This window comes from Heteronotia binoei, chromosome 5 (genome assembly GCF_032191835.1).
Source record: "Heteronotia binoei isolate CCM8104 ecotype False Entrance Well chromosome 5, APGP_CSIRO_Hbin_v1, whole genome shotgun sequence".
Classification (NCBI taxonomy): Eukaryota; Metazoa; Chordata; class Lepidosauria; order Squamata; family Gekkonidae; genus Heteronotia; species Heteronotia binoei.
Window position 1 is genome coordinate 102,328,710 of NC_083227.1, and position 25,636 is coordinate 102,354,345.

General features: G+C 41.3%; 1 protein-coding gene across 1 annotated transcript in view; it reads right to left on the reverse strand.

Moving 5' to 3' along the window:
* Positions 1-25,636, reverse strand: part of STAB1 (stabilin 1) — a 164,696-nt gene that overhangs the window by 90,953 nt on the left and 48,107 nt on the right. The window contains exons 15-29 of the mRNA XM_060239960.1: positions 25,259-25,321; positions 23,858-23,971; positions 22,333-22,386; positions 21,093-21,173; positions 20,663-20,821; positions 17,292-17,354; positions 15,607-15,708; positions 14,150-14,236; positions 11,699-11,810; positions 6,794-6,977; positions 5,899-5,992; positions 5,385-5,543; positions 4,177-4,272; positions 3,190-3,285; positions 2,460-2,507 (exon numbers count right to left, since the gene is read on the reverse strand). Coding sequence (XP_060095943.1) covers positions 2,460-2,507; positions 3,190-3,285; positions 4,177-4,272; positions 5,385-5,543; positions 5,899-5,992; positions 6,794-6,977; positions 11,699-11,810; positions 14,150-14,236; positions 15,607-15,708; positions 17,292-17,354; positions 20,663-20,821; positions 21,093-21,173; positions 22,333-22,386; positions 23,858-23,971; positions 25,259-25,321 — 1,512 coding nt within the window. The remainder of the gene's footprint in view (positions 1-2,459; positions 2,508-3,189; positions 3,286-4,176; positions 4,273-5,384; positions 5,544-5,898; positions 5,993-6,793; positions 6,978-11,698; positions 11,811-14,149; positions 14,237-15,606; positions 15,709-17,291; positions 17,355-20,662; positions 20,822-21,092; positions 21,174-22,332; positions 22,387-23,857; positions 23,972-25,258; positions 25,322-25,636) is intronic.

A 25,636-nucleotide genomic window follows, 5' to 3' on the forward strand; every position in this document is an offset into this window, starting at 1 on the left:
CCCATGCTTCCACCCATGCCTTGCCCAAACTGCCACTTTGAAGCCTCCCCCGGTCCCATTGTTACCTGGATATCCATTCAGGTGACCAGAGTCAGATCTGCTCATTGGTTGGAGGTGGGCATCCAATCAGGTACCCAGAACAGACTAGATACTGCCCACCAACAAGCCAGCCCCTTTTTGGGAGGACCTTTTCCTTTCCAAAAATAACCAGAGAGAAAGCCATGCTCGCTCTCTCTCTGCCTGAGCAACATGTAACTAGAGTGTTCCTCCCTGCCTACTCTAAGAAAGGTGCACCAGAGGTGGCACATGGCCATTGTAAGAAAAAGCCCCCTACTTTTCATACACATGGACATCATGATCACCATTATGGTTGCCAGGGTTCCTGGAGTTTTGACTCGCACACATCTGCTCTAAGAAGTGGACTATGCCCACGGTTTCTAAGGCTTATGTGGATACTATAAGTCTCAGCTTTGCAGCAGCATTCTACATCTCTGGATGGGTGTTAGCCAGAACTACAGACGAGCTTCCAGCTGCTCCTTGCATGCCCAGTCTTGGCCATTGCAATGGAAGAAACCACGCCCCCATGAACTGTACAGGCAAACAGTTTCCAGCCTGTTTCCATGAACCAAAGGCTAACACCACCAGAATCCATCTTGTTTTCCTGACTCCATTACAGCAAAGCAAGAGACTCGCGTATCCAACAGCTGCTTCAACTTCTGCATAAGGCAATCAAGCTTATCTTAGGTGTGGATCCTGCCAGACCACCTAAGCCTTTGTCTAACGGAACTCAAGACAAAGACAGGTGCCAAGAGAAGACTGAAGAAGAGGAAGACCATCTTCAGCGAGCCAAGTTCCTTTGTGTAAACCGGATGTTACGTTAGGTAGCAATTTGGCCATCTATTGTCACCTTTTTAGATAAGTTTAATAGTCTTAAGTACACCTCCACCCAGTAATTTCCCCCATTCTTTTCCCCAACAGTCATCCTGGAGCCTCCCCCTTGGCCCACTGCTACCTGGACAGCCAATCAGGTAACTAAGGCCAAGTCCATTCATTGGCTAGCTATGAGCGTCCAATCAGGGGTTGCCAATTAACTGGCTATTGGCTACTGCACTAGTCCAGCCCTTATGGTCACTGCAGAACCTCCCCTTTTCTGAAGTCATGTACCAGCTGACCACCTGTCATCCACCCCTGTACTTCCCATCCCCTGAGGGTCCAAGGAAGTCTATTTAACCTCTGACCCAGCTCCACTCGTGTGTGCATCTAGCAGTACCCCAGTTCCACTGTCTAGATCCATCCCCGATTCTGGCCACAGTTGAGGGTCCCATTTCCCCCGTCCTCTTTTGTCGCCATTGGAGCCTTCCTTGAAGACTATGATTGGTAATTATCACCCTGTTTGTCTATTCATGTGTTGTCTCTGTCTCTCTATTTTTCTTAGGACTGTATGTATGTTTCATGAGCACATTGCCTTGTATGTGAGTTCTATATTTTTCTGGAATAAATTTTAATTGTTTTACTTAATTAGTGTCCTTGATAAATTTAAGCATTAATTTCTGGACGTGGAATCCTGTATACACAGATAAAAGATCTTATTAAGCCAGGTGCCCACCTGACAATTCCCCAACCTTGTTTTGAGGGTATTTTGGCTTACACCGTGCACGTACATATTTTCTTGTTGTACGGACACCTGAATCAGGTAGTATACCCTGTTTGTATATCCTCGTGTTTACCCCTGTCTATTTCAACCCTATTTTCTTAGGCCTGTGTGTACGTTGTATGATTTTATACCCTTGTATGTTTGTTTGGAATTTTATAATAAAACCCCCTTGATTATTAGACCAAATCTCCTCGTTATTGGGTGATTTCCAAAGCAGATGGCTTCTGTATATATAGGTTCGCAAGATCTCGCTAAAAGGCTGATTGCCTACCACACTAAATTCCCCAGAACCCTATTTTTAGGGCAATTTGCCTAACAAGATTGCTAGCAGGAAAAAAAATATCTAAAACCATTTTCATATTTATCCAGATGATTGCGCTGAGATTGCAGGGGTGGAACATGGCATCAAGTTGCAGTGGATTTATGGCAATCCTATAGGATTTCAAGGCAAGAGATGTTCAGAGATTATTTGCACTGCCTGCCTCTGCATAGTGACCCTAAAGTTCCTTGGTGGTCTCCCGTTCTAGTCCTAACCAAGGTTGGCCCTGCTTAGCTTCTGAAATCTGATGAGATAAGGCTAGCCTGGGCTGTCCAGGTCAAGTCATACTGAGAGCTACACCTTTAAAATAATGAAAATGTTTAGAATCCACAGTCATTAGTTCTGGCCAAAAACACACTCCTCTCCCTTTCTTAAGCACATTAATTCTTTATGTATTTAACATTTTCTTTTATAAAAAATTCCAGTTGTTTGGGCTTTTCCCCTTCCACAAAACAAAGCACAGTTGCTTTAACCCAAATGTCTCACCTTGATCCACTCAAAGAAGGCAGAAAAGTGGTAGTTTTGTGCCAACTCCTTTAAAAAAAGAAAAGTTGTTTAAAAAAACAACATGCAGAGCAGCTATGGAAAAGTATGTAAAGAACAATAGTACAGTGAGCTTCTAGATCTTGATTACATAACAGTCTAAAACAGTACCCAGCAAATGCTGCCTATTAGGAACACAAAGACAGAGGTGCTATCTAGTCCAGCATCTGCTTTACAAAATGGCCAACCAAAAGCTTCTGGGAAGTTTACAAGAATGCATAAAGGCAACAGTCCTCTCTCCTGCTTAGAATTTGATATTTTGAGAAATACTGTTTCTGAACACTGAGTTTCCATTTAACTTTTATTGGCTAATAACAACTGACACACTTAGTTAGCACCATTCATCTATCTAATATAAAAGCTATCTATGCTAATGCTCACTATTTTGTGGCAATGAATTCCGTCAGTGAAGAGGAATTTATTAGCAAAATTGTAGTTTCTCCTTAAAAAATATTGCTGGGTAATTTTCTTTTGCCTATTGTTGTTCTTTTGTCTAATTTATTCGAATACAACAAAATATTTTCAAAAGGATTTACATTAGGACATGCCCAGTATTTCAAGATAATTTAACCATAGCAGAATGCTTCAGAGTTCAGCTCTTGCCATCGCTAGCTGTGAGTGAATTCGGATTATCATTCCTTAGAGAAGAAAAATTATACTTTTGCCTTCTTACCATCATAATATCTGCATAACATATATCTCCATCTCCCATGTACCCTTCAGAGCAACTGCAAGCAACTTCCCCAGCTCCAAGGGACTTACACACAGCCTGTTGGATTAAAAAAAAGTTATGACAATAATGGCCTAATTAAACAGACATAGCAGCAGTGCTCAGTATTGCCTAATAGGGTTATGGCTTTAAGGGCTCAGTAGCCATTTCCTTGGTTAGGGATCGCCTGCAAGAGGAGGGGTTTCTGTCTCTGCACAAGCCATAGGGCTCCATCTTGCTTTGTAAGTATATGAGCCAAAAACCTTACGCTGAGCATCTGCTTCACCAGACCTCACATGTGCAGCACAATCCATTATGCATACCAAAAGGCAACTGAGAGAACAGTGACCTACCTTCTCAGGCACAAAGGATATACCTGAAACAGTTTTATGGCTTTGCCCAGTACCATGCCAATTGAGAACTGAAAGCAGATTAATTCAATGTCACCAGAATTAAAAATGTTAAAGACACATTGGTCCAGAACCTAGTAGCCTTTCTGCAGATACAAACGCTCACCTTTGCAGATGAGACTATAACATCACATGCTGTCCAATAACAAGATCAGCATGACTGAAGAAAGACAATAGTGAATGGGTTAGTGAAGGACATTTTTTCTGGGGAACACGGTGGAACAGAGTTCCAGAATTCTTTGTGGAAACAAAATTCTCACCAAAAAAATAATAATAATAATGAGGGTCACCCATGTGATTCACCTTCATTTCCCTCTTGAGAGTTCCAGCACCCCTTTCCCCACAAAATAACTCTTTTTGGTCTCTACGGTGCATTTATATAATGATTATTACTGAAAATAATTTTGTTGTATAGAGGAGGGTTGTTAAAAAATTATCAGCTCTGGGTGTCAAATATGCTATGCACAAAACTGTATCTGTCTCCAGACACAGCAGACTAGTTTTTACAGCCAGGATTTCTTAGACAATTCAATTTTCTTACAAAGTCATGGCAGCCACCATTGTTCATCAAGCAAGGATCAACATGATTGCAGTTAAAACCATCACCGTTATAACCTCTCTTGCACACACAGCTGCTCTGAAAGTAGAAACAGAAGGCATCATTGTTACTGCTGGACATTAAAAATTGTTTCCAAAAGCATCACACACTATGTTTATAGGAGTTTTTACTTCCTTTAACATCTTCAATGACTTCTTAAAAGTCAGAAACATACTGTTACCAGAAAACTTTGCTCTTAAACCGTGAACTTCCTGAAAGAAATAGGCACTGGGGTTGTAAAGAACATTTAGGTCTTGGGGAGTTATTAAGATGATTAGATATTATGAAATATACAAATTAATGCACATTTTATGAAAGACTAGCAAAATTTTATTCCAGCATAAGCTTTCATGAGCTAGGTATTATTTCATCAGATGCAATAACTGGACCTCAGGATGCATTCATTGCATCTGAAGAAATAGACTCTATTCTACAGAAATAAATAGGGTTAGGGTTGTAATTCCTACATTAACAATGCCCATAGAAATGCCAACAATGCAGAAACAGCTACCTTGCAGTATCATTCAAGCTGCAGATGGCATTCTGATGACAGATTAAGTTGTTGATATGTAGGGTTGCCAAGTCCAATTCAAGAAATATCTGGGGACTTTGGGGGTGGAGCCAGGAGCAAGGTTGTGACAAGCATAAAGGGAGTTCTGGCCATCACATTTAAAGGGACCGCACACCTTTTAAATGCCTTCCCTCCATTGGAAATAATGAAGGATAGGGGCACCTTCTTTGGGGGCTCATAGAATTGGACCCTCTGGTCCAATCCTTTGAAACTTGGAAGGTATTTTGGGGAGAGGCACTGGATGCTTTGCTGAAAGTATGGTGCCTCTATCTAAAACAGATATCCCAGATATCCGGGATATCCGGGAATCAATTCCCCATTGTACCCTATGAGAATAATGGAGTGCCAGCAGGCATTCTCCCCCCCAACACACTTTCTGATGACCCTGAAGCAGCAGGAGGGTCTCCAAACCAGGGGATCCCCTGCTCCCACCTGGGGATTGGCAACCCTATTGATATGGACTGATTTTAATCACAGTAATAATCATATCTTTTGCTGTATGTGGTTACTATAAGCCTGGACTACATCTGCACTTTTCATACTTCAGTGTCACAGATATCCAGTGATAACCTGGCTATACCTGTCCAGGCCCAATATAGTGGCAGTCAGCATAGGTGTGGCAGCCTCCTCTGTTCTCCATTACACAGTTGTCTATGGCAACGCAAGCCTTTCCATCTCCAGTCCACCCATTGTTACACTGGCATGTAGCTGTGCCAGGACCTGTGCTGGTACATATGGCCTGGTAAGAAATGGGGGGGGAAATGCATTAAGCAAGAATTACAATAACAGGACAAGGGAAGGAAATTATGGCATTCTTAGATACAGTAATGGGTATAAATAACATAGTTGGAAGAAGTGATTGGAGAGGGATATCTGATTGGACAGGAAACAGGAAGTACAAGGGAGGAGATTGGGCCTGGGCCTGGTTTGTCTTACTGAGTAGTACAGTGGTTGTTATACCTGTTTAAGATATACAAAAAATCCTAGCTTGGAACTTCAATTGAACTCAGTTGCTTAATACAACAGAAACCTTTCCAGCAAATTAAAAATAAATAAAAATTAATCTGGCAGTAGCCAAAGCGTCTTTTACCCACATTTTCCGAACAGCCTTCCCATTCAGGTTTTGTGCAGACATCTATGGGACTACAGGAAAACCCATCCCCTTCATAACCATCAAGGCAGATGCACCTTGGAGATAAGCACAGATAACAGTTAAATTCACAAACTGAGAGCTTGGGTTACCAACCTCCAGGTTCTCCTGGAATTACAACTGATCTCCTCACTACTGAAATCAGTTCCCCTGAATAAAGTGGCAGCTTTGGACAGTGGACTTGGTGATGCCAGCCTTTAGGTGGGACTTGGGGATCCCCTGGAGAATATGGATGCTTTGGAGGGTGGACTGTATGGCACTGTACCCCCACTGAGATCCCTGTCCTACCCAGACTCTGTCTCCAGATCTCCAGGACTTTCCAAACTGGGTTGGCAGCCTCCAGGTTCTGGTGAGGTTCCTCCACTTTGGGGGGCTCCAAAGGAGGAAGCCCCACCTCCAAGCTTCATCACTGGCAGCCATTCCTCTCCCTCCCCTCCTTATATCACCTCTATCATTATATCACTTCTAGTCAAAAAGCTGAAGTGACATAGGGTAGCTCTAGAAACCACCAGAAACTCTGTGGTTTTACCATAATTAACTCTAGGGATTTTTATGGAAACACTATGGTAAATGCTATTGAAATTCTACGGTAAACAACATGTTCCCCATATCCTCATCCACAACCCACTCGCTATTTGCTAGCCACTGCCTGGGAATCCTATCCCAACAACATAAGTATTCCTTTTAAGTAAGAGAAGAGGAATGAATGAACATGCAGCATGCAGTTTCCAAGTGGTGGAAGTATGTATACCCCCCACAACTCAAAAATTGACTTAGGGCTGTAATTCCCATGTTAACAAAGTCTACAGAAACACCAACAACAATGCAGATACAACCACCTTGCAGTATCATTCAAGATGCAGACAGCATTCTGATGACAGCTTAGAGAGGCACCAGCAGACCCACAGTTGTGAGAGTTCCTGTCACAGAATTCCCCACTGTATCCAGCTTTGCATGTCCCGGGCTGGCACACTCCCCCGCTTCCTGGTCTGTTATCACAGATTCCATGGGAACATCCACAATCTATCAAATGGATTAAGAAGAAACTTCTAGCTCAGCCATCACAACAATAGCCATACTTCCATATTTCTATAGCAAACATTAAATTAAAAAAAAACTATCCTCAGAAAAATTCTGTGAGGTAGATTAGGGAGTGAGAGAATGATGGGCTCAAAGTCACTCAGTGAATTTCATGACAGAGTGGGGATCTGAATCCACATTTCCCAAGTCTTGGTCCAATCACTATACCATGCTAGAACAAAGTTGGAGTCCAGTAGCACCTTTAAGACCAACAAAGTTTTATTGAGAATGTAAGCTTTTGTACGCATACACACTTTGTCAATGAGATGGGGTACAGTTAGCAGTGCTACATATAGTTTGTGGGCATGCAAAATAGTACAAAGAATCTGATGGCTCATTGTTTTTATTTTCCCTTAGGAACAAAGCTGATCATTTCGGCTTCTCCTCACCATGTACTGTTTTCACAGTCTGAAATGTCCCTGTGTAGCTCCTATTTGTTCTAGTGGAAAACTGAAGTAACTTACTTGGCTACACATAATACCCCCTAAAGTATGCTGGTGGGAGGGGGACAAGAGGGACACCATCCAGCAAGGGTGTTATGCCACATCAAGGGAAAACCCAGACATAATGTCATACCTCTCTAGGAACTGGCGTAGAGTTTCCAATGATTATTACAACTGTGTGATGTACCTTCCAGATTTCCCCCAGAAGTGGTATAATGTAGTCACCCATCTGTGAATTTTTAATTCAGCAGTTCCTCCTGCTAGCTGCTGGATTGCCAGTAGGTAACAGAAGCTGGAAGCAGGAGATCTGCCACCCCCAACAGGAAAATGGCTAGCCTTATTTCCTAACAGAGTAAATAGCAGTTCCCTCGCAGGCTAGAGACACAAATAAATTCCCTAATAGATTGAATGTTGAATTGATTGTGATCTTTCCCTCACAAAAAGTCAAAAAATGGGGAAACAAATGTTTATTGACATACTGCCATATACCACAATTGTTTATTGTTGAAGGGGCATCTCTGAGGAAGATACACAGAGAGAAGGACACCCCCCCCACACACACACACAACAGTCTGAGTTCAAACAACACATTATTGACCAGCTGGGTGTTGCATTCAGTAAACCTACCTTGCCATTTACCACCTGCTCCCCTGCAGCTTTATGGTGATTGTGGAGTACTAGTACAAAGATCAGCCATGATCTTTGCAGATTTTGCTAAGCTAAACTACAACATTGTTGAGGGCATGACTTGAAATTGAAAAATAAGGTGCTGGTTTACTGCCCAGTCAAAAGAAACAAAGTTCTCAGTGGTGGGAAACAAAGGAGCCAATCAATAACAAAGCACATATGCCTGTGGAAAAAATGCAGTGTGTAATTTGCATCCCACTATATCACTGCAACATACACACACACACAATGTTATGTGTAAAGAAAGTTGCAAATAAACATGGTGGCAGCACTTAAATTCACTGTGTGGATCCCCTGTTGCCAATGAACCATACTGGAACAAGGAAACACAGACAAGCAATGCAGTGTGGAAGACATCAGATTTTAGTAGAGTGGAGAATATTGGTGTACTGGTGAATATTTTATCCTTTGCAATTTCAATAGGCTGCCAACCTTAAAATGGGCTTGGAGTTCTGTTAGAATTACAAATGACTGCCAGATTACAGAGATCAGTTACCCTGGAGGAAATAGCAGCTTTAAAATGTTGCTAAAGAGGGTGGATTTTCTAGGACTTCTGCTTCTTCTACAACAGACCACAAAAAGACCATAGATACTGTTGTTGTTGTTCAGTCGCAGTTGAGTTCGACTCTTTGCAACCACATGGACAAAGTCACACCAGGCCCTCTTGTCTTCCACCATCCTCCCGTCTGCTCAAATTCGTGTTTGTTACATCAGTAACACTGTCCAGCCATCTCATCTTTTGCCGTCCCCTTCTTTTGCCTTCTGTCTTTCCTAGCACCAGGATCTTCTACAGGGAGTGCTCCCTTCTCATTTGGTGGCCAAAGTATTTGAGCTTTAGTTTCAGCATCTGACCTTCCAGGGAACAGTCTGGGTCGATTTCCCTTAGGATTGACTGACTGGATCTTCTTGCAGTCCAAGGGACTCTCAAGAGTCTTCTCCAGCACCACATCTCAAAAGCATCTATTCTTCTGCACTTGGCCTTCCTTATGATCCAGCTCTCACAGCCATACATTACTACTGGGAATACCATTGCTTTTGTTGGCAGGGTGATGTCTCTGCTTTCTATTATACTGCCCAGGTTCGCCATAACCGTCTTCCCAAGGAGCAAAGTCTTTTAATTTCATGGCTACAGACATCATTTGCAGTGATCTTGGATTCCAGAAATGTGAAGTCTGTCACTACTTCCATGTCTTCCCCTTCTATTAGCCAAGGTGTGATGGGGCCAGTTGCCATGATCTTAGTTTTTTTGACATTGAGTTTCAAGCCTACTTTTGTGCTCTCCTCTTTCACCCTCAACAAAAGGTTCTTTAGGTCCTCCTCACTTTCTGCCATTAGAGTAGTGTCATCTTCATATCTGAGGTTGTTAATGTTTTTACCGGCAATCTTAATTCCGGCTTGTGTTTCATCCAGGCCAGCATTCCGCATGATGTACTCTGCATATCAATTAAATAAGCAGGGTGACAATATACATCCTTGTCGAACTCAGTTGTTCCATATCCCATTCTGACTGTTGCTTCTTGACCCTTATACAGGTTTCTCAGGAGACATGTGAGGTGGTCTGGTACTCCCATCTCTTTAAGGACTTGCCACAGTTTGTTGTGATCCACACAATCAAAGGCTTTAGCATAGTCAATGAAACAGAAATAGACGTTTTTCTTATACTCCCATGCTTTCTCCATAATCCATTGAATGTTGGCAATTTGATCTCTAGTCCCTCTACCTCTCCAAAACCCAGCTTGGACTTCTGGTAGTTCCTGATCGACATACTGCTGAAGCCTAGCTTGTAGGATCTTTAAGATGACCTTGCTGGCATGTGAAATGAGTGCAATGGTGCGATAGTTTGAACATTCCTTGGCATTACCCTTCTTTGGAATTGGAATATGAACTGATCTTTTCCAATCCTGTGGTCACTGCTGTGTTTTCCAAATTTCTTGACATATAGATACTAGGAGAAACTAATTGATCACCTGTAAAGACATTAAAGGCCAGAAGCCAGTGGGATGAGACTGCTGTTGGCTGGTGTTTTCCTATTGGTCTTCAGAACAGGGCTGGATCGGGGGGGGGGGGAGAGGTGCCGACGGATGGGGGTGCCCCAGGCGCCAACAGATGGGGGGGCGCCAAATTGGACATGGAGTCTATTGCAGTCTATAGCAGGGGTGACCAACGGTAGCTCTCCAGATGTGTTTTTGCCTACAACTCCCATCAGCCGCAGCCATTGGCCATGCTGGCTGGGGCTGATGGGAGTTGTAAGCAAAAAATATTTGGAGAGCTATCATTGGCCACCCCTGGCCTATGGGACCATAAGACAGAATTGCCCAAAAGAGGGTGTTGTATTTTAATTTTGCTCCCCCTCAAAAAACATGTAGATCCAGTCCTGCTTCAGAATGAATTTTTTTGTCTTAATATTGTATAGTGGGTTCTAAGCATTGATGAGTCATAGGATAAGTGATAACAAGCTCTTTATTTAGTACAGCATGGTATATGGCTGCCCGGTCAAGACTAAGAACTAGACCAATGGGGCCAAACTTATATATATCCCTGGGTTCCCGCGCAAGCACATTATTGGGTCATTCAAACCAGTGGGGCTTGTGACTGGTCCAGGGCTTCAGAGATTTGTATCCTGCAGCCCATTGTTCCCAAGTCCCCAAGCTCAGTCCTATGGCTCCAATGAGCCAGGCAGGAACACCCAAAGTCTTCCCTTGAGTCCACATACATAACACTTAACAAAGAACCAAACCAAACAGGATTTTAAGGTTTTTCAGGCTAAGTGGAACTCAACAGAATACCAGCCAGTTATACCAGCACAAGTATTTAGGATCAAAGGATTGTCATGGACATACTAAATGCATGTATGTATACAGAAGTCTACAAGTGATGTAAAGTGGGTGAGAAAGGCAGTGGAAGTTATATGAAGCAGGTAATTTAACTTTAAAATTTGAATTTTGATCGGAAGTGACCTGTCAGGAAGGGGAGGAATTGAAGGAGCTTGTCTTTTAATTGGATATAACATTGCAAGATACACCATTATAGGATGTGATTTCATATCCCCTTTGAGCTCCCCCTCCCCAAACTCTGCCCTCTCTGGGCACAGCCATCAAATCATCAGGAATCTCTAAAGCTGGAATTGGCAACCTTATATGAAAGCTCTCACTTTCTTTTAAAAAGACATCTGTCCTAACATTAGCCTAATGGTTACTTTTAAGAAACATTTCCTGGAAATCGTCTTCAATTTCCTCATTCTAGATTCGCTCCATGGCTGGACAAAGGATGGGGGCAGGAGGTAAGTGGCCAACCCCTTCCCCCTGTGACAGCCCACCCCCACTCACATTGGGACTCTGTGATTGGTCCCTGGGGGAGGGGGAAGGCCCAATTTCCCCTTTACTCTATGCCTTGCCCCCAGCCTCCAGCTGACTCTCCTCTTCTTGGCACCACAAAAGTCAGGCTGCAGCTAAGTTGAGCCCTCCCTGCTTCACCCCGCCTTCAGTTTCTCACCACACATTAAAGCTGCTTTCCTGCACATTCCAAGTCACAGACCTTTATCACAATTCTCCCCATACTTGTATTGGCTTGAACAGATGTGGCAGGCAATTCCTTTGAAACCCTCAAAGCAACGGCAACGGCCATTCCCTCGAACCCCATCAGTGCACTGAAGAGGAAAACAAAATCCAGCATAATAAAAGGGAAACAGATTTCCAAAAGAAAAGGCTTTAACAGAAGTACAATGTAGGTCAAATTAAGCTAGGGGAAATATTTGATGCCTCTAAGGAATTTACAGAATTTGATCCATACAACTATTCTTTCTGCTGCAAGTTGATTTGTATAGCTACCTAACTCAATTGAGAACTTTGCTACATTCATAAAACACGGAAGCCCTCATCAGACAACATATCCAAAGATAAGCCAACATGTATTAAACAGGAATTAACATTACCTCTATCAACTGAATGTGCTGGCTCTGCTACAAATGTGGGGGGGTTTTTTGGAATGTCAGCATGCTCCTACACATATAAGTCCCATTCCTGCGACTAGGAAATATTAAGAAAGCAGTGCATCCATTCCTTTCCCGTCTCTTTAGACCTTTGCCTGGTCTATACATACAGAAGAATGAAATGTGGTAGAATGGATTGCATCACCACCTCACCTTGGTGTTTGAGGAATTAATTTTTTTCAAAATTCTTTATGTTTAATACTTATCTCTGCAGGTGGAAAACTAGCATGGCATGTTGTGGGATATGCTAGAATCTTTTCCTGAAAGGTATTGTTATATGCAAAACACTAAAAAAAACCTTGATTAATGTGATATGTAGTGTTTGAGGAAAGTTTTACAAATACCATGGACTGCCCAAAAGACAAATCAATGGGTTCTAGAATCTAGAGAAAATGATACCTGAATTCTTCATAAAAACTAAAAAGACCAAAGTGAGGCTATCATACTTTGGCCACATCATGAGAAGACAAGACTGAGTGGAAAACACAATAAGGCTAGAAAAAGCTGAAGACAGTAGAAAAAGAGGAAGACCCAACACGAGATGGATTGACTCAATAAAGGAAGCCGCAGCCTTTGGTTTGCAAGACTGAAGCAATGCTGTTAATGATATGACATTTTGGAGGTCATTAATTCATAGGGTTGTCATAAGTCAGAAGTGACTTGATGACACACAGCACATGAATATGTGGACCCTGCCACCCTGCATGCCAACATGGCACAGAACATTAAGCTATCTCATTCTGCTGCATCTGTAGACCAGCTAGTATTTTCTCCCTGGATATCCAAGTTTGAGTCCAGTGGCATCTTTAAGACCAACAAAGATTTATTCAAAGTATAAGCTTTCATGCACATGTGCACTTCAGGTATCTTTGTTGGTCTTAAAGGTGCCACTCCAACTTTGTTCTGATGCTTCACCAACGCAGCAACCCACCTGGACCTATCACCTTGGATATGTTCTCTGAAGTGTGCTTCAGCTACAAATGAATGAATGCTGGACAAATGAATCATGGCAAATGTGCAACTGCACTGCATCATAAAGTGAATAAGATAATTATAAGAACCCCGCTGGATCAGACCAAAGGCTCATCTAGTTCAACATTTTGTTCGTCATGGCATTCAACCTCTGGGAAACTCACAAGCAAGAATGAATGCAAAAAGTTGGAAAGGCTATTCAGAGTCAGGATACTCTGATCTAGTAGAGCTGCTCCTATGGTTATATAATTCCTGTACTTCTGGAGATATGCAATATTTTCTTTTCTACATTCATGATGCAAATATAAATGTTCAAGTTTAACCATGACTAAATAATGAAGCTGTGTGTTTATTTCAAAACTAGGCATGACTTTTGTGTTTCATTGGCCTTTGCTGCGTTCAGTACAATATATGTGAACATCATTTTCTTGTGGCGGTGCTGTGTTAACACAATGTGGTTTAAGCACAAGCCACTTTGAAATTAATAAATTAGTAAAGTTTCCACTGTCAAAGTAATACTCAATATAATGCCTTCAGAAAGACTTCCCATACCTGATAAAAGGTAAAGCTGCAAGCATCAGTCGTTTTCGATTCTGATAGCTGGCCCCAATTACAGAACTGGTTATGAACAATACTTATTAAGGTCATTTATTTTATTTTATTTTATTTTATTTTATTTTATTTCATGGTAGATTTGTGCTATCAGATGTGATAAACATAAAGGAATTTTTAGTTAAATAGCTAAAAGGTATAATTAAATTGAAGTAAATATTACTAAATCACCAGAAATTCACTTGATAGTAATATATTTCTCTGCTGTCTCAGTTTAGTTGACATTCATAAATAATACTGTTGTACAGGTATCTGTTTATATTTTAACTTCTAATTTTCTTTTACTACATATATGTAAAACAAGTCATATTATTGTATAAGAATTCTTATTATTGTATTTTTAACTTTTACTTGAATAAAGAAAAGCAATTTTTTATTTTAAAAAGTCATTCCAACTTTTTCCTCCCACTTACATTCCCTTTTCCATAGCACGGATTGATAAATCCACCAGGACAAGCAGTACAGTCTGGACCAAAGAATCCTTTGCAGCATCCAGGAATCTACAAAGACATTAATTATATTTCTCAGAGGAACTATTATTAGCTCTTACGTGGAAACAAATTACGTGTTTTTCATATGGGCACCATCTCTTAATCCCTTAATTAATTTTAATGTCAAGGAATGAGTCTGTTTTGCTGGATCCATGTTTATGCCTATAGTTCTTTTCCAAAAGCAATAGCAATCATGAAAAGGAATCTATCTATCTATCTATCTATCTATCTATCTATCTATCTATCTATCTATCTATCTATCTATCTATCTATCTATCTATCTATCTATCTATCTATCTATCTATCTATCTATCTATCTATCTATCTATCCATCCATCCACCCACCCACCCACCCACCCACCCACCTATCTACCCATCTACCTACCTACCTACCTACCTACCTACCTAGCGTTTTCATTTTCTTGAAAACATGCTATGTACATGTGTGTGCATGTTCTCTTCATGATAGAAAGAGTTTTTGACCAAAAAAACTTGTCCCTGTGTTCATTTGTGTCACTCCAGGGAATGCAGTTTACCCCTGGAGAACAATGAGCAAAAAATGCACCCTCAGGTCAACCGGTTGCACTCTTTGGTGGCCTCTTGTGGAATTACAGCATTGTTGGCAAAATGCATAGTAGGCTTTCTGGCAGTTTAATAGTGACCTTGCTGTGCTGTGACCAACTTTTTTCTTTGCTATGCTTTTTGTTAGCAAATCATCCTCACATTTTAGTTATGTGTTATGCAACACAATAGGGATTTAACAGACAAACCGTGAAAGTTATTGCCTTCATTTAAACAGGTTCATCTTTTATCAATAAGTATTAAGAATTATCTGAACTTAATGGAAATGCATTTCACATCCAGGTTTATTTCTATAAATTTTACCATTGCCCTAAATCAGAACCAGATGACCAACATATAATAAAGGAGCAAAAGATTCTCCTCAGAGTTAGGCTACATGATACTTTTGCCATGGGGACTGGTATATCTATGGCCAATTTACCAGTTGCCCATTTATAGTCACATCAAAGGTAGCTGACAGGTGATTCAGGGAAACTGACAATGGTCCCTGGAAATGACAGCCTCATCTCCAATAGACAATATGCTTGAAGATGGATAAGTGGAAATTTGCCCCAGGGATGCTGGGCCTAATATAATATAAATACAAAATATAATGACAAATTGTACATATTTAATGCAAACATAGTAGAGACTCACTAGGGAGAGGCTTGTTAAGCTGCTAAACTGAGAGCATAGTTCATAAGGGGGCAGCAGGAGAAGAGTTAGGGGTTTGGGGTTGGGTCTCACAGATATTTGTAATGCAAAAATTATATCCCCTAATAAATATTTTTGAGCCTCTATTCTGTAGTTTGTATTACCTCAACAGTTTGGTTGCAGTATCTGCTACAACCTTTCTTCAGAACATTCAAGCCCAAAGCATCGTGGATATAAACACATTCTCCTGGGAAGATTCCATGTTCCTTTGGAAATAAAGTGGCTTATGAGTATTTTGTGTGTATTTCTATAAAAACTTGCAAGCTAGAGGAAGTTCACTGAGGATTCAAGGTGAACTAGGCTACTCTGCATGCCTCTCAGCAAAAAACACATAACAGTTTCCTGTTTTGACAGCCATTATGGATCATGCTCTTCAGCATAGTCTGCAAGCTCACCTCATGATAAGGCAGAACAATGGGGGGAAAGAATAGAAACTGTGTCACAAACAAATTTCTTTGGTAAGTAGCCAGCACATCACACAGTACTTATGCTTTCCACCATGAGAACTAGGGGGAGACAGGTGGGAGGACGTTGGCAGAAGTGACATCATGCCTCCTCAGGAATCACTGGAGTTTTTGGTGATTTTTAGAGAGGACTGACATCACTTCTGGAGAAGCTTTGAGCTGTGGTGGGAAGCAGGAGCTGGGGGCACAAGATCCACTGGGGGACTGGCAACACTAGTGCTACTAAACAGCCACACTTTAAATGTATATAGATCTTATATTCTGCCAACATTTCTGAACACACAACTTAAGATAATTATTTTCCTGACAAGCTCCTCATTCCTTATAAAAAGAAAAAAAGATGAACAGAGCACCAGAGATCTGATTCAGTTATTGAACTTATCAGAATCCAACATCTTTAGAAGGATGAACCTGTAAGCATGACATACAGTCACAGATACTGCCTGTAAGCCAATATGGCATCATGATCTTCTCAAACCCCACTGGTATGGAACAATTAAGGTCTGCATCAGGACCAGATCTACATGTTTTTTGAGGGGGGCAAAATTAAAAAATGGTGCCCCCCCTTATGGGCCATTCTATCTTATGGTCTCATAGAATACAATGGACTCCATACCCAATTTGGTCCCCCCCTCCATCAGCGCCCGGGGCAAGCATGCTCCTCTGCCTCCCCCCACCCCTAGATCCGGCCCTGGTCTGTATCAGGGGTCTTTCTCAAAGGTCAGATGGTAGAGAACCTTCTTGTGGAGCTGCCTCAGTTATGGAATTTCCTCCCCGGTTAGATTTGTTTTATCTTTAAAGCACAAGATGAAATGCATCCTTTCCCATGCTTTTAATAACATCTAATTTGTAGGTGAGTACTTTTTCAAGGTGTGTTTTTATTGGTTTTTATATTCTTACTTTTTAAAGCACAAAGGCTAATAATAATAATAAAAATGTGCAGCAAGGTTTATAATGCATAGAAACCTTCTGAATCCAAACTTCCAGATTCTGGTGAGTTTCTGGTTTCTTGCTATTAATGAATTCCAGTTACCGTAGAAATCTTAGATCACAAGTTCTTTTTTCTTTTTGCAATAGGAATATGCAGTTGAATTTCTGGATTGAACAACACTGTATTAGTCCATTCTGCTTCCTCTTTTCTTTGCTAACTCAAGTGATGTGTGTTACAGGCAGTGCAATTCCATGCAGTTGCTCCAGTCTAAGCTTGGAGTGACTATGCATAGGATTGCACTGCAAATGTCCAATATTTTCAAAGCAGCTTGAACCATGTCGAGCGTCTCTTAGCATCACCACTATCACCACAAACAAAAATAAGAATTACTTACTAAAGGTGTGCTTTGTGGTGGGCAAACACTTTTATTGAGGTTATCACAATCAACACAAGATCCCTATAATGAAAACCAAGATTAGTAAACCTTTGTTTATTGACTGCATTGGGGAACACACACAAGTTCATACCTGGCTTTATGTATGCTGGCTAAAGTAGAGATACTATGTGCACTGTCTAACCCATTGCCCATAAACAAAAAGCAGTCAGATATAAGTCAGTGACACTTGGCCTGCTTAACAGACTAGTGCAAAGTTGTCGAACAAGTCCTGGGGGCTAGAACCAGCCTTTCCGAGCCTCTTACCCAGCTCACAAGCAACTGGTGCAAGGGAAGGAACCGGAGGCTGCTGGAGGGGGAGAGTGGGTGGCACCACTCTGATTATGGCTTCAGCACAGTGGAACAACATCATCTGCAGCAGACAAGCAGAACCCCTTCACTTCAGTGGCAGCCTCACTGGTAAGTTGGGAGCCACTGCAGCCACTCATGCTGGCTCAGGGTTCCAAGGCAAGATCACACACCTTTCTGCTCAGCCTGCAGCTTCAGGGATGCTATTCCAAATGGCCCTGGGGATCAGCACTTGCATGTAAGGGGGTACAGATAATCCTCTGCTGGGACCTGAGTCACTGCCCCTCCTGCTTCTGCAGGCAAGGGGGTTAGTTCAACTGGTCTTCTTAGTCCTTTCCATGGTGGCCAGGGGGTGGGGGGGAGCTTGCAACACCCAGCTGCTTTGCATTGTTACCCTAGGGCCTGGACTCACAACATTGGTGGCAGAAGCAGGCTGGGGAAGGGGTTTGCCCCTCTCAAAGCAGTGTGGGGTCATCTGCCCAGTGTTACACCCCTGACTCTCCAGTCTGCCCATATGGGTTTTCCTCTGCACCCCCAGCCTAAGGGACCTTGCAGTGAGGACACACCAACTTGGTGCTTACCAGCAGCTGTCCTTTATAAAGTTTGTATCTCTGGTACCTGGCATTATATTTTATGGCACACATAGCCCATCAACATTTATGTCCCTCATAACAAATGAATTTGAACTAGCGACTGCTTGGAGACTAAGCATTTGTGCAGCAAACAGGCTTATGCAATCCCAGCAGGGTAGAAGAACACCCTCCAAATTGTGACTTCACACCATAAATCTTCCAGCAGCTCTGCTACTTTGCAACAGACAAGTAGCAGCTAGGAACCATGCACTTACATTTGTCATTGAAAATATCTGCTCTATAATGTTAGTTTTACATTGGTCCTCAGAGTCTCAGAATTGGTTTTATTCAGACCCCATGCTCTCAGTCAGCATTTCCCAATTTGTGGGTCCTGACAAAAGCTTTTTACATGCTCTGTGCTTTTTTTTTAAAAAGTGGGTCATTATACCAAGTTAATTTGGACTTGCGAGTCACCTTACCAAACAGGTCGGGAACCATTGCCCTACATATGACAATGAAGAGGGCTTGACCTTTGCCCAAGCATACTCAGGAATGTAGGATTGGCACATTAATCAAATATTGTCAAATATTCTGTGAGGCAAGCTATGGCATTGACAAACTGGCATTTTTCATGTGTATTTATTTCATTATGTCACCTCTGATTAGAAAGGAGAAGTTGCCGCATCAATCTGCAACCATGAAGGGTAAACACAGCAGCATAGCAGAAGCTTCTCCAAGTGGCTACCTGCAGTTATAACAGCAGGCATCTCTAAACAGGAACATGTAAACGGTTATCCATGCCAATGCCCACCAAGAGGGGAAGACTGGGAATTAAAATGCCCCTGGAGCCTGCATCTCATAAGTGGCTCACATAACATTACCAGTCTACATCATGCAACCAGCCCACTTTTGGTCCAGTTTGGTAAACCTACCAGATTGACTGTGGCAGCTGAGCAAAGGGATGGGTGTTAGACTACTGCTGTTGCACCTGCCTCATAGGAGCTGCCTCCTGCTGGTGAAGAGAGCAGTCCAGGCATAAGTGGAGCAAGTACCTCTGGCTCTACTCCTCCTTACAAAAGGTGCAGAAAGCCCGATAAAGAGAATGATTTAAAAATACTCCACCATCAAATCTTTTTTAGCCAGACAAATAATCGCTTTTATAATAAAGCCATTGTTCCTTCCAAATATTAGGCTGATCACATTCCATAAGAGATATAAGGTCTTTTTAAGGACTTAGTGAAGATGGGCAAACTACTAGATCAGTTTTTCCGAGGATGTACAAATATGCCTTTTCATTTATTTTTGCATGATACTATTGGGAGACTTTTATAGTCTGATTATGCTTGTTTCTGGTGATTTCAGATTTGCTTGTCTCCTTTAACCCTCTTTAAGGTTCTATGCCTTTAATACAAAGCAAACTAAAAATTATATATTACTTCCAGGGGAGGGGAGACTTGGTATGAAGAAACAGAAAATCACACAAAGGGGATGTGAAATCAAAATAAGGATTTTCAAATCAAGATGGTGGGGGCGGGGCTGTAAAATCTGGGACATGATCCCCATGTTTCTTCCATCACAGGAATACAATTAGGGGGAAAGTTGTACTTCCTGAATGTTCTCAAGAGTTCTCACTGAGCGGAAGCAGCCCAGACCCTATCAAGCATTCATCCCATGCGACTTCACAATCCCTCTGTGCTGTTTCATGCCATAAATAGCAACAAATGCCTTTGAATGTCTGTTCCCCTGCAGAGACCAACAACAATGTCAAAAGAGAACACATCCAGCAGCATTCATTTTCAAATAAATAAGATGTTGCCATTTTTAAGCCCCTACTGAAACTTCTGCTTTTTCAGCTGTTATTACTATGGCTGTGACCATGCAAATCCTGTGCCTAGAAGCCCTTTCTGCTTGTCCAAAAGGAAGCAGATGTTTCCAAACCAGGTGATGAAACATAATCAGTTCAGTTGACAGGAACTGTGTCAGCAAGAAGGGCCAACTCACATAAAAACTGCAACTTGATGTCCTCTGAGAAATTGAACTGCTATATAGATAATGGATGTCATGAGTGTAATGTGGAAGAACATACACATGCACACACAACCAAAAATTTTACATTTATAGTGCCATCCTGGGCAAAGTTACTCCAATCTAAGCTCACTGTTTTCAATGGCCTTAGACTGGAGTAAGTCTGTATAGGATTGCACTGCCAGTTTCAGGTCAAGGGACTGCATTTTTCTGAGGAAAGCAGCTGATTTCCCAAGAAAGCTGCATGAAGAAAGGCTTGCTGGAATTATGCAGGTCAGCAACAAACCACCATCTAGCACAAGGGGATGAGTGAAAGCCAGCAGAGTTCATATTGTGAGGACAGGGTCAGCATAGGTTTTCCCTAAATTTTAATACAGGAGAAAAAGATGCCAGGAGATGGAGAAAGACTGGGAAAACTGGACTTACTGCTACAACTTTGTACTGCTGTTCATTGCATCTGTGAGGCAGAATGGGGATTATTGATGGAGGAATGAAGATGCCATCCAAAGTATGAATGATACCATTTGATGCTAAGATATTCATTTTGTTCAAGGCAACACCAGAGTCACCCAACAGAATTCTCCCCTGTGGTAAAAGAAACACTAGTTCAGGATCTGGCTCACTCCTACCAGAAGTAAATGATGAAAAAAACATACACGCACACATAGATCTAGCTACCTCTTCAACATCCTCTCATTCAAACTTCCTCTCATTACTGAAGATCAATAGCCCAATATATTTAAAACTGCTTAAACGTCTTGATAATCAAGCATGGGCTCAGTCAGAACCACAAATATTAATCTAAATTTCCCATAGTTTATCTCCATTGGTTGGGTGACCAGGTTCAGACACTTACATCCTTAGTGATATTGACTGTCAGTATCTGATTTGCCATGGTCATAATATGTGGCATCACTGTTAGCATCTCCACTGCCACCTGGAAAAATATAAAGTGTATTTTATTTATATAACCAGGACCCCAAATCATGATCCAGCATTCTCTTATCATTGGCTATTTTCATTTAGGCCACCACAATATTTTGTTTTCTGGAGTGGGGTAGCTGTTCTGCTCCTATCATTAACTGTGTCTCAGGGTGAAAGCAAGATAGAAACAAGAAGTTGGGAGGATATTTCAGGTCACATGGACATTGTTTTCCATCTGCACCTCACACTTCTAGAATCTTTTCCATTTCAGTTCAGGAACAATATTGACATTCACTTCATTCCTTTGAACAGACTTGCTGGTTTTGATCAGGCTTAACATTGTACCGCTCCAAATCTGAAAATTAGTTCAAGTCTCCCTGACTATTGAAAACCCACTGGAAATGAAACAGTTGCAAATCTTTCTATCACAGGGTGGGAGGAAAGAAAAGGAATAAGTACCCGAAGATCATCCGCAAACTGAATTGGTATAGCCTATTAGATCATCAGTACTAGAAAATTGCTCTTTGTTGCCCTGTTGTCATATTTGGGTGTTAGGTCCCTATGGGAAGCCTAAGAACTGAAAGAATATCAAGGAAGTGATTTGACCCTCCAGTCATTAATTAAAATGTGGCCAAATGAACCCCATGAACTCCACCTGGTCATGTACTGGGTCATGTTCAAGATCTTGGTACTAACTTTTAAGGCCCTAAACGGTCAGGGACCTAGGTACCATAGGGACTGCCTCTCCTGGTACACCCCCAGAAGAGTGCTGCTCTCTGCAGATAAAATCAATTGATGGTTCCCAGCCTAAGAGACATCTTGCTGTCCTCGACCAGAGCCCTGGCTCCAATCTGGTGGAACACTTTGCCTTAAAACATCTGTGCTCTGCAGGACTTGTTACAGTTCCACAGAGCTTGCAAGGCAGAGACGTTCCATCAAGCAATCAGTTGAGGATTATGACGGTTCCATCCCCACCCCTCCCCCCTCCTATAAGATAGTGGTGCTACTGGCTTTTGCACCATCTTGCACTACAATTGTTTGCCACTAGCTTTTAATTTGTTTTTAGGTGATATTTTCTGCCTATGTTGTACACTGCTCAGAACCTGGCTTGCTAGTGGAGGACAGTTGAAAAATCTAAATAAACAAACAAAGTGGAAACAGAGAAGCCTTACCGCTGCTGCTGTGGAGATATGATATTTTACAAGTTCCTGAAGCTTGTTTATTCCCTAAAGCAAGAAACAGCAGTTTTACAGGCATTTTTCAAAACTGCAATAAAGGGTACTGATTATGAGTGAAAACACAAATGTTTGTGCATACAAATTATTCTTTAAATTGTGCATTTGGAAATAGAATTTCTTTGTCAAATGCCAAAGAATGGGAACTAGTTTGAATACATATGCCAAGGACAACTTTGAATCCTCACCATTTTCAAGCTCTGCATATCAGGAAACCAACATTTGCACATTAGGCAGTTTTTTAAAAAAAGAAACAAACAAACAAATGCTCCTAACAGGAATTTTTTTCATACCATGCTTTTTTTTTTGCAAGTCAGAATATTCAGGGTGACAAAGGGTAAAGAAGGAAGGTACAGAACATGGAGGATAAAAGAAAAGTAAAATGACAGGCTAGAGAAGTAAAGAAGATATACTAGATACAGAAGAGTCACCCCTTGACCTTTCAAGACCCTTTTTGTATACTTACAAGCATTTTTGTGCAACCAACATAAGCTAAAATCTCTCTCTCTCTCATATATTTGGAACCAAGTGCTACACAGCACTAAGGCACTTGTGGTACAAGAAGAGGGTTACACAGTATGGTTCTCTATGGCTGATCCAGACATAATGACAAATCATGGACTATGATTACAAATAGCAGAGCTTAGTTGGAAGTCCTGAGGCTGCCTTGCAAATGCCATCACCTACCCCCACCATGTCCCTCTGAAATAAGAAGCAGAAGCATCAAACCAGCCCCATATTTACCTGGGTGCCATATTCCCTGCTAGCAGTTTTGGGGCCATGTTGTAGGACTTCCTTCTATTTACAATCTTTGCCACTGGCTCTGGAGGTGGCAAAGCCTGCCCCAACAGCCAGAAAATGGTGGGTGGACTCCTGTGAGGGTTAGCTGCCTCAAGCAGACAGTTATTTGCTGGAGCCAGCTTCCTCTCTCCCCACTTCTGCTGCCTGGATGCACCCCCCAAATTGTTTTAATTTGGAGTGTTTTAAAGGTATATTTTTGAGTACCATAATTCCAGAACCTGAAAACTGTGCCCTAAAATAAGCACAAAAAATGAAAACAACCACCAGAAATTTCAGCATGACAAAAATCATGCCCTAACCCCCCTCCCAAAATTAAAATGAAGTTTTTCAAATAATACTTCTCTAAACCATAGTGTTCAGACTTTGTTCTCATATCATGGTGTGTTGATATATCTGAAGTTAGCCAATATATCTCTGACCTAATGACCAGTTCACACATCACAACATTCCTTCATAAAAGAGGGTATATGAGTGCCTGCAGCATTCATGCAACCATGACACACAGAACAATCTACCAGTGCAGTGGAGCTATTGAGTTGCCTGCCAAATCCAGCAACGAATTTCCTTGTCTCTTGTCAGGACAAGATAAGCAGTATGGCAACAAATATCTCTTTGATGACAAAACATTGTTCAGTATACTTAGTAAAGAAGATGGCCTCACCTCAGTGAAGAGATAAATTAACCTTCCATCTCTTAATTTATCCACTGCCTCATTACTTGGTACAAACACAGTGAAAGGACCAGGATCATTCAGAAATGAAGGCAGACCACAGTTCTGTAAATATGAAGCACAGATTGCTCTTGTCTAAAATTCATGATGGGTTAGCAAAATGAAAGATTTTGAATGTTATTTTATTTATTTTAATGGATTTATATATCCCACCCTTTTTGCAAAACAGATTCTGGGCAGGTTCCATCAGAAATTCAACATTAAAACAATATTAATGATGTACTTAGAGATACGGATTTATGATACTATGATCATTTCCCCCAATATTTCTATATATATAGTATACAGTCTGTCCAGAGTTACTGGGTTGAATTATGGCTTCACCACTACCTTGGATAAGATTTTATAAATAATCATTTAAAAATTCTTTTGGTTTTTAAAGGCAGCAAAGAGGGTTTTAAAGTAGCCATTCTCAACCACAAAGTCCAACAGTGACTTTCAAGTTTTGCTTTCAAAATTCAAAGTTTGCAGCACAATGTCTGCCTCTTTTAAAGACTAGCACTCTCTACAGGGTTCTATAATAAAATCTTATCTTTTTTGCATAAAAATTATCTTCTTTAAATATTACCTTATTCTAAAAAAAATGTGATGGGAAAAACATTCATTTTGAAAGGTCATTTTAGTTTTTTTAAAAAATAAAATAAAAAAACCTTCCAAAAGTGCATGCACTCTGTGAGGAAAAAATGATTGACAGTGCAATCCTAAGGATGCTTTCCTGGAAGTAAACCCCACTGAGCAGACTCGATAGGATTCTTGGTCTCTGAATCCCATTGCCTTAAAAGTGTTTCCAGAAAACTTTCTATAACTCTCTTTCAGGAGACTTATTAAGTCTTTCTACTGAGTTTACTGTCTTCACATTCAGAGTAAACCTCTGAATCCCAATGCCAGGAGATAATGCCAGGGGAAGGTCTCAGCCTCTATGCACTGTTGTTGTACCTTCAGAAGAACTGGTTGGCTGCTGTGTGAGACAGAATGCTGGACTAGATGTACCACTGGTCTGATCCAATAGGGCTTTTCTTATGATTAACTGCATGAGGCTTGCCTCATTGCCTGTGGTCTCCACTGATCTTGCATGCTTGCTGAAAGGCTAGCAGATTCCCCTGAGGAAGCTTTGTGCAAAACATGTAGGGGATTTCTACTTGTGCTATAAAATATCCTTCATTTGCACCACTGACTCTCTTGCCTCCTTTTAAAATTGCTAACTTCATTTGTTTTAAATGGGTAGTATATAAAAAACAAAAGCAGTATATAACAACCACCACCAAAGTTCCTTGTAGAATGCCACAGTAACTCAACAGTTATCTACCAAGCCTAGCGAGGACACATTCTTACTTCTAAGATGGTTTCAAATCGGCTGGCAATTTCCAAAGAAGCAAGGATTTCTCCAATTGTTTTCTGCAAAAAGAGAAAATGGAATGAGGAATGGATAATCTGCAAGTAGAATCCAATTTCAGCGCTAGACAATATATCATTAAAATGTGTGTTCGTGTGTGTGTAAATGAGCATGTACAACAGACTGGTAGTCAGTGTGGCATAATAGATTTGGAATAGAATTTAGGAGACTGGGTCCAAATCTCTACAGAACTATTAACCACAAGCTACTTACATACTCTCAATCTGACCTATTTCCCAAGGTGGTTGTGAGGATAAAATGGGGAAAGGAGAATTGTATACTCAGCTCTGAGGAATCATAGGATAAAATCTACTACA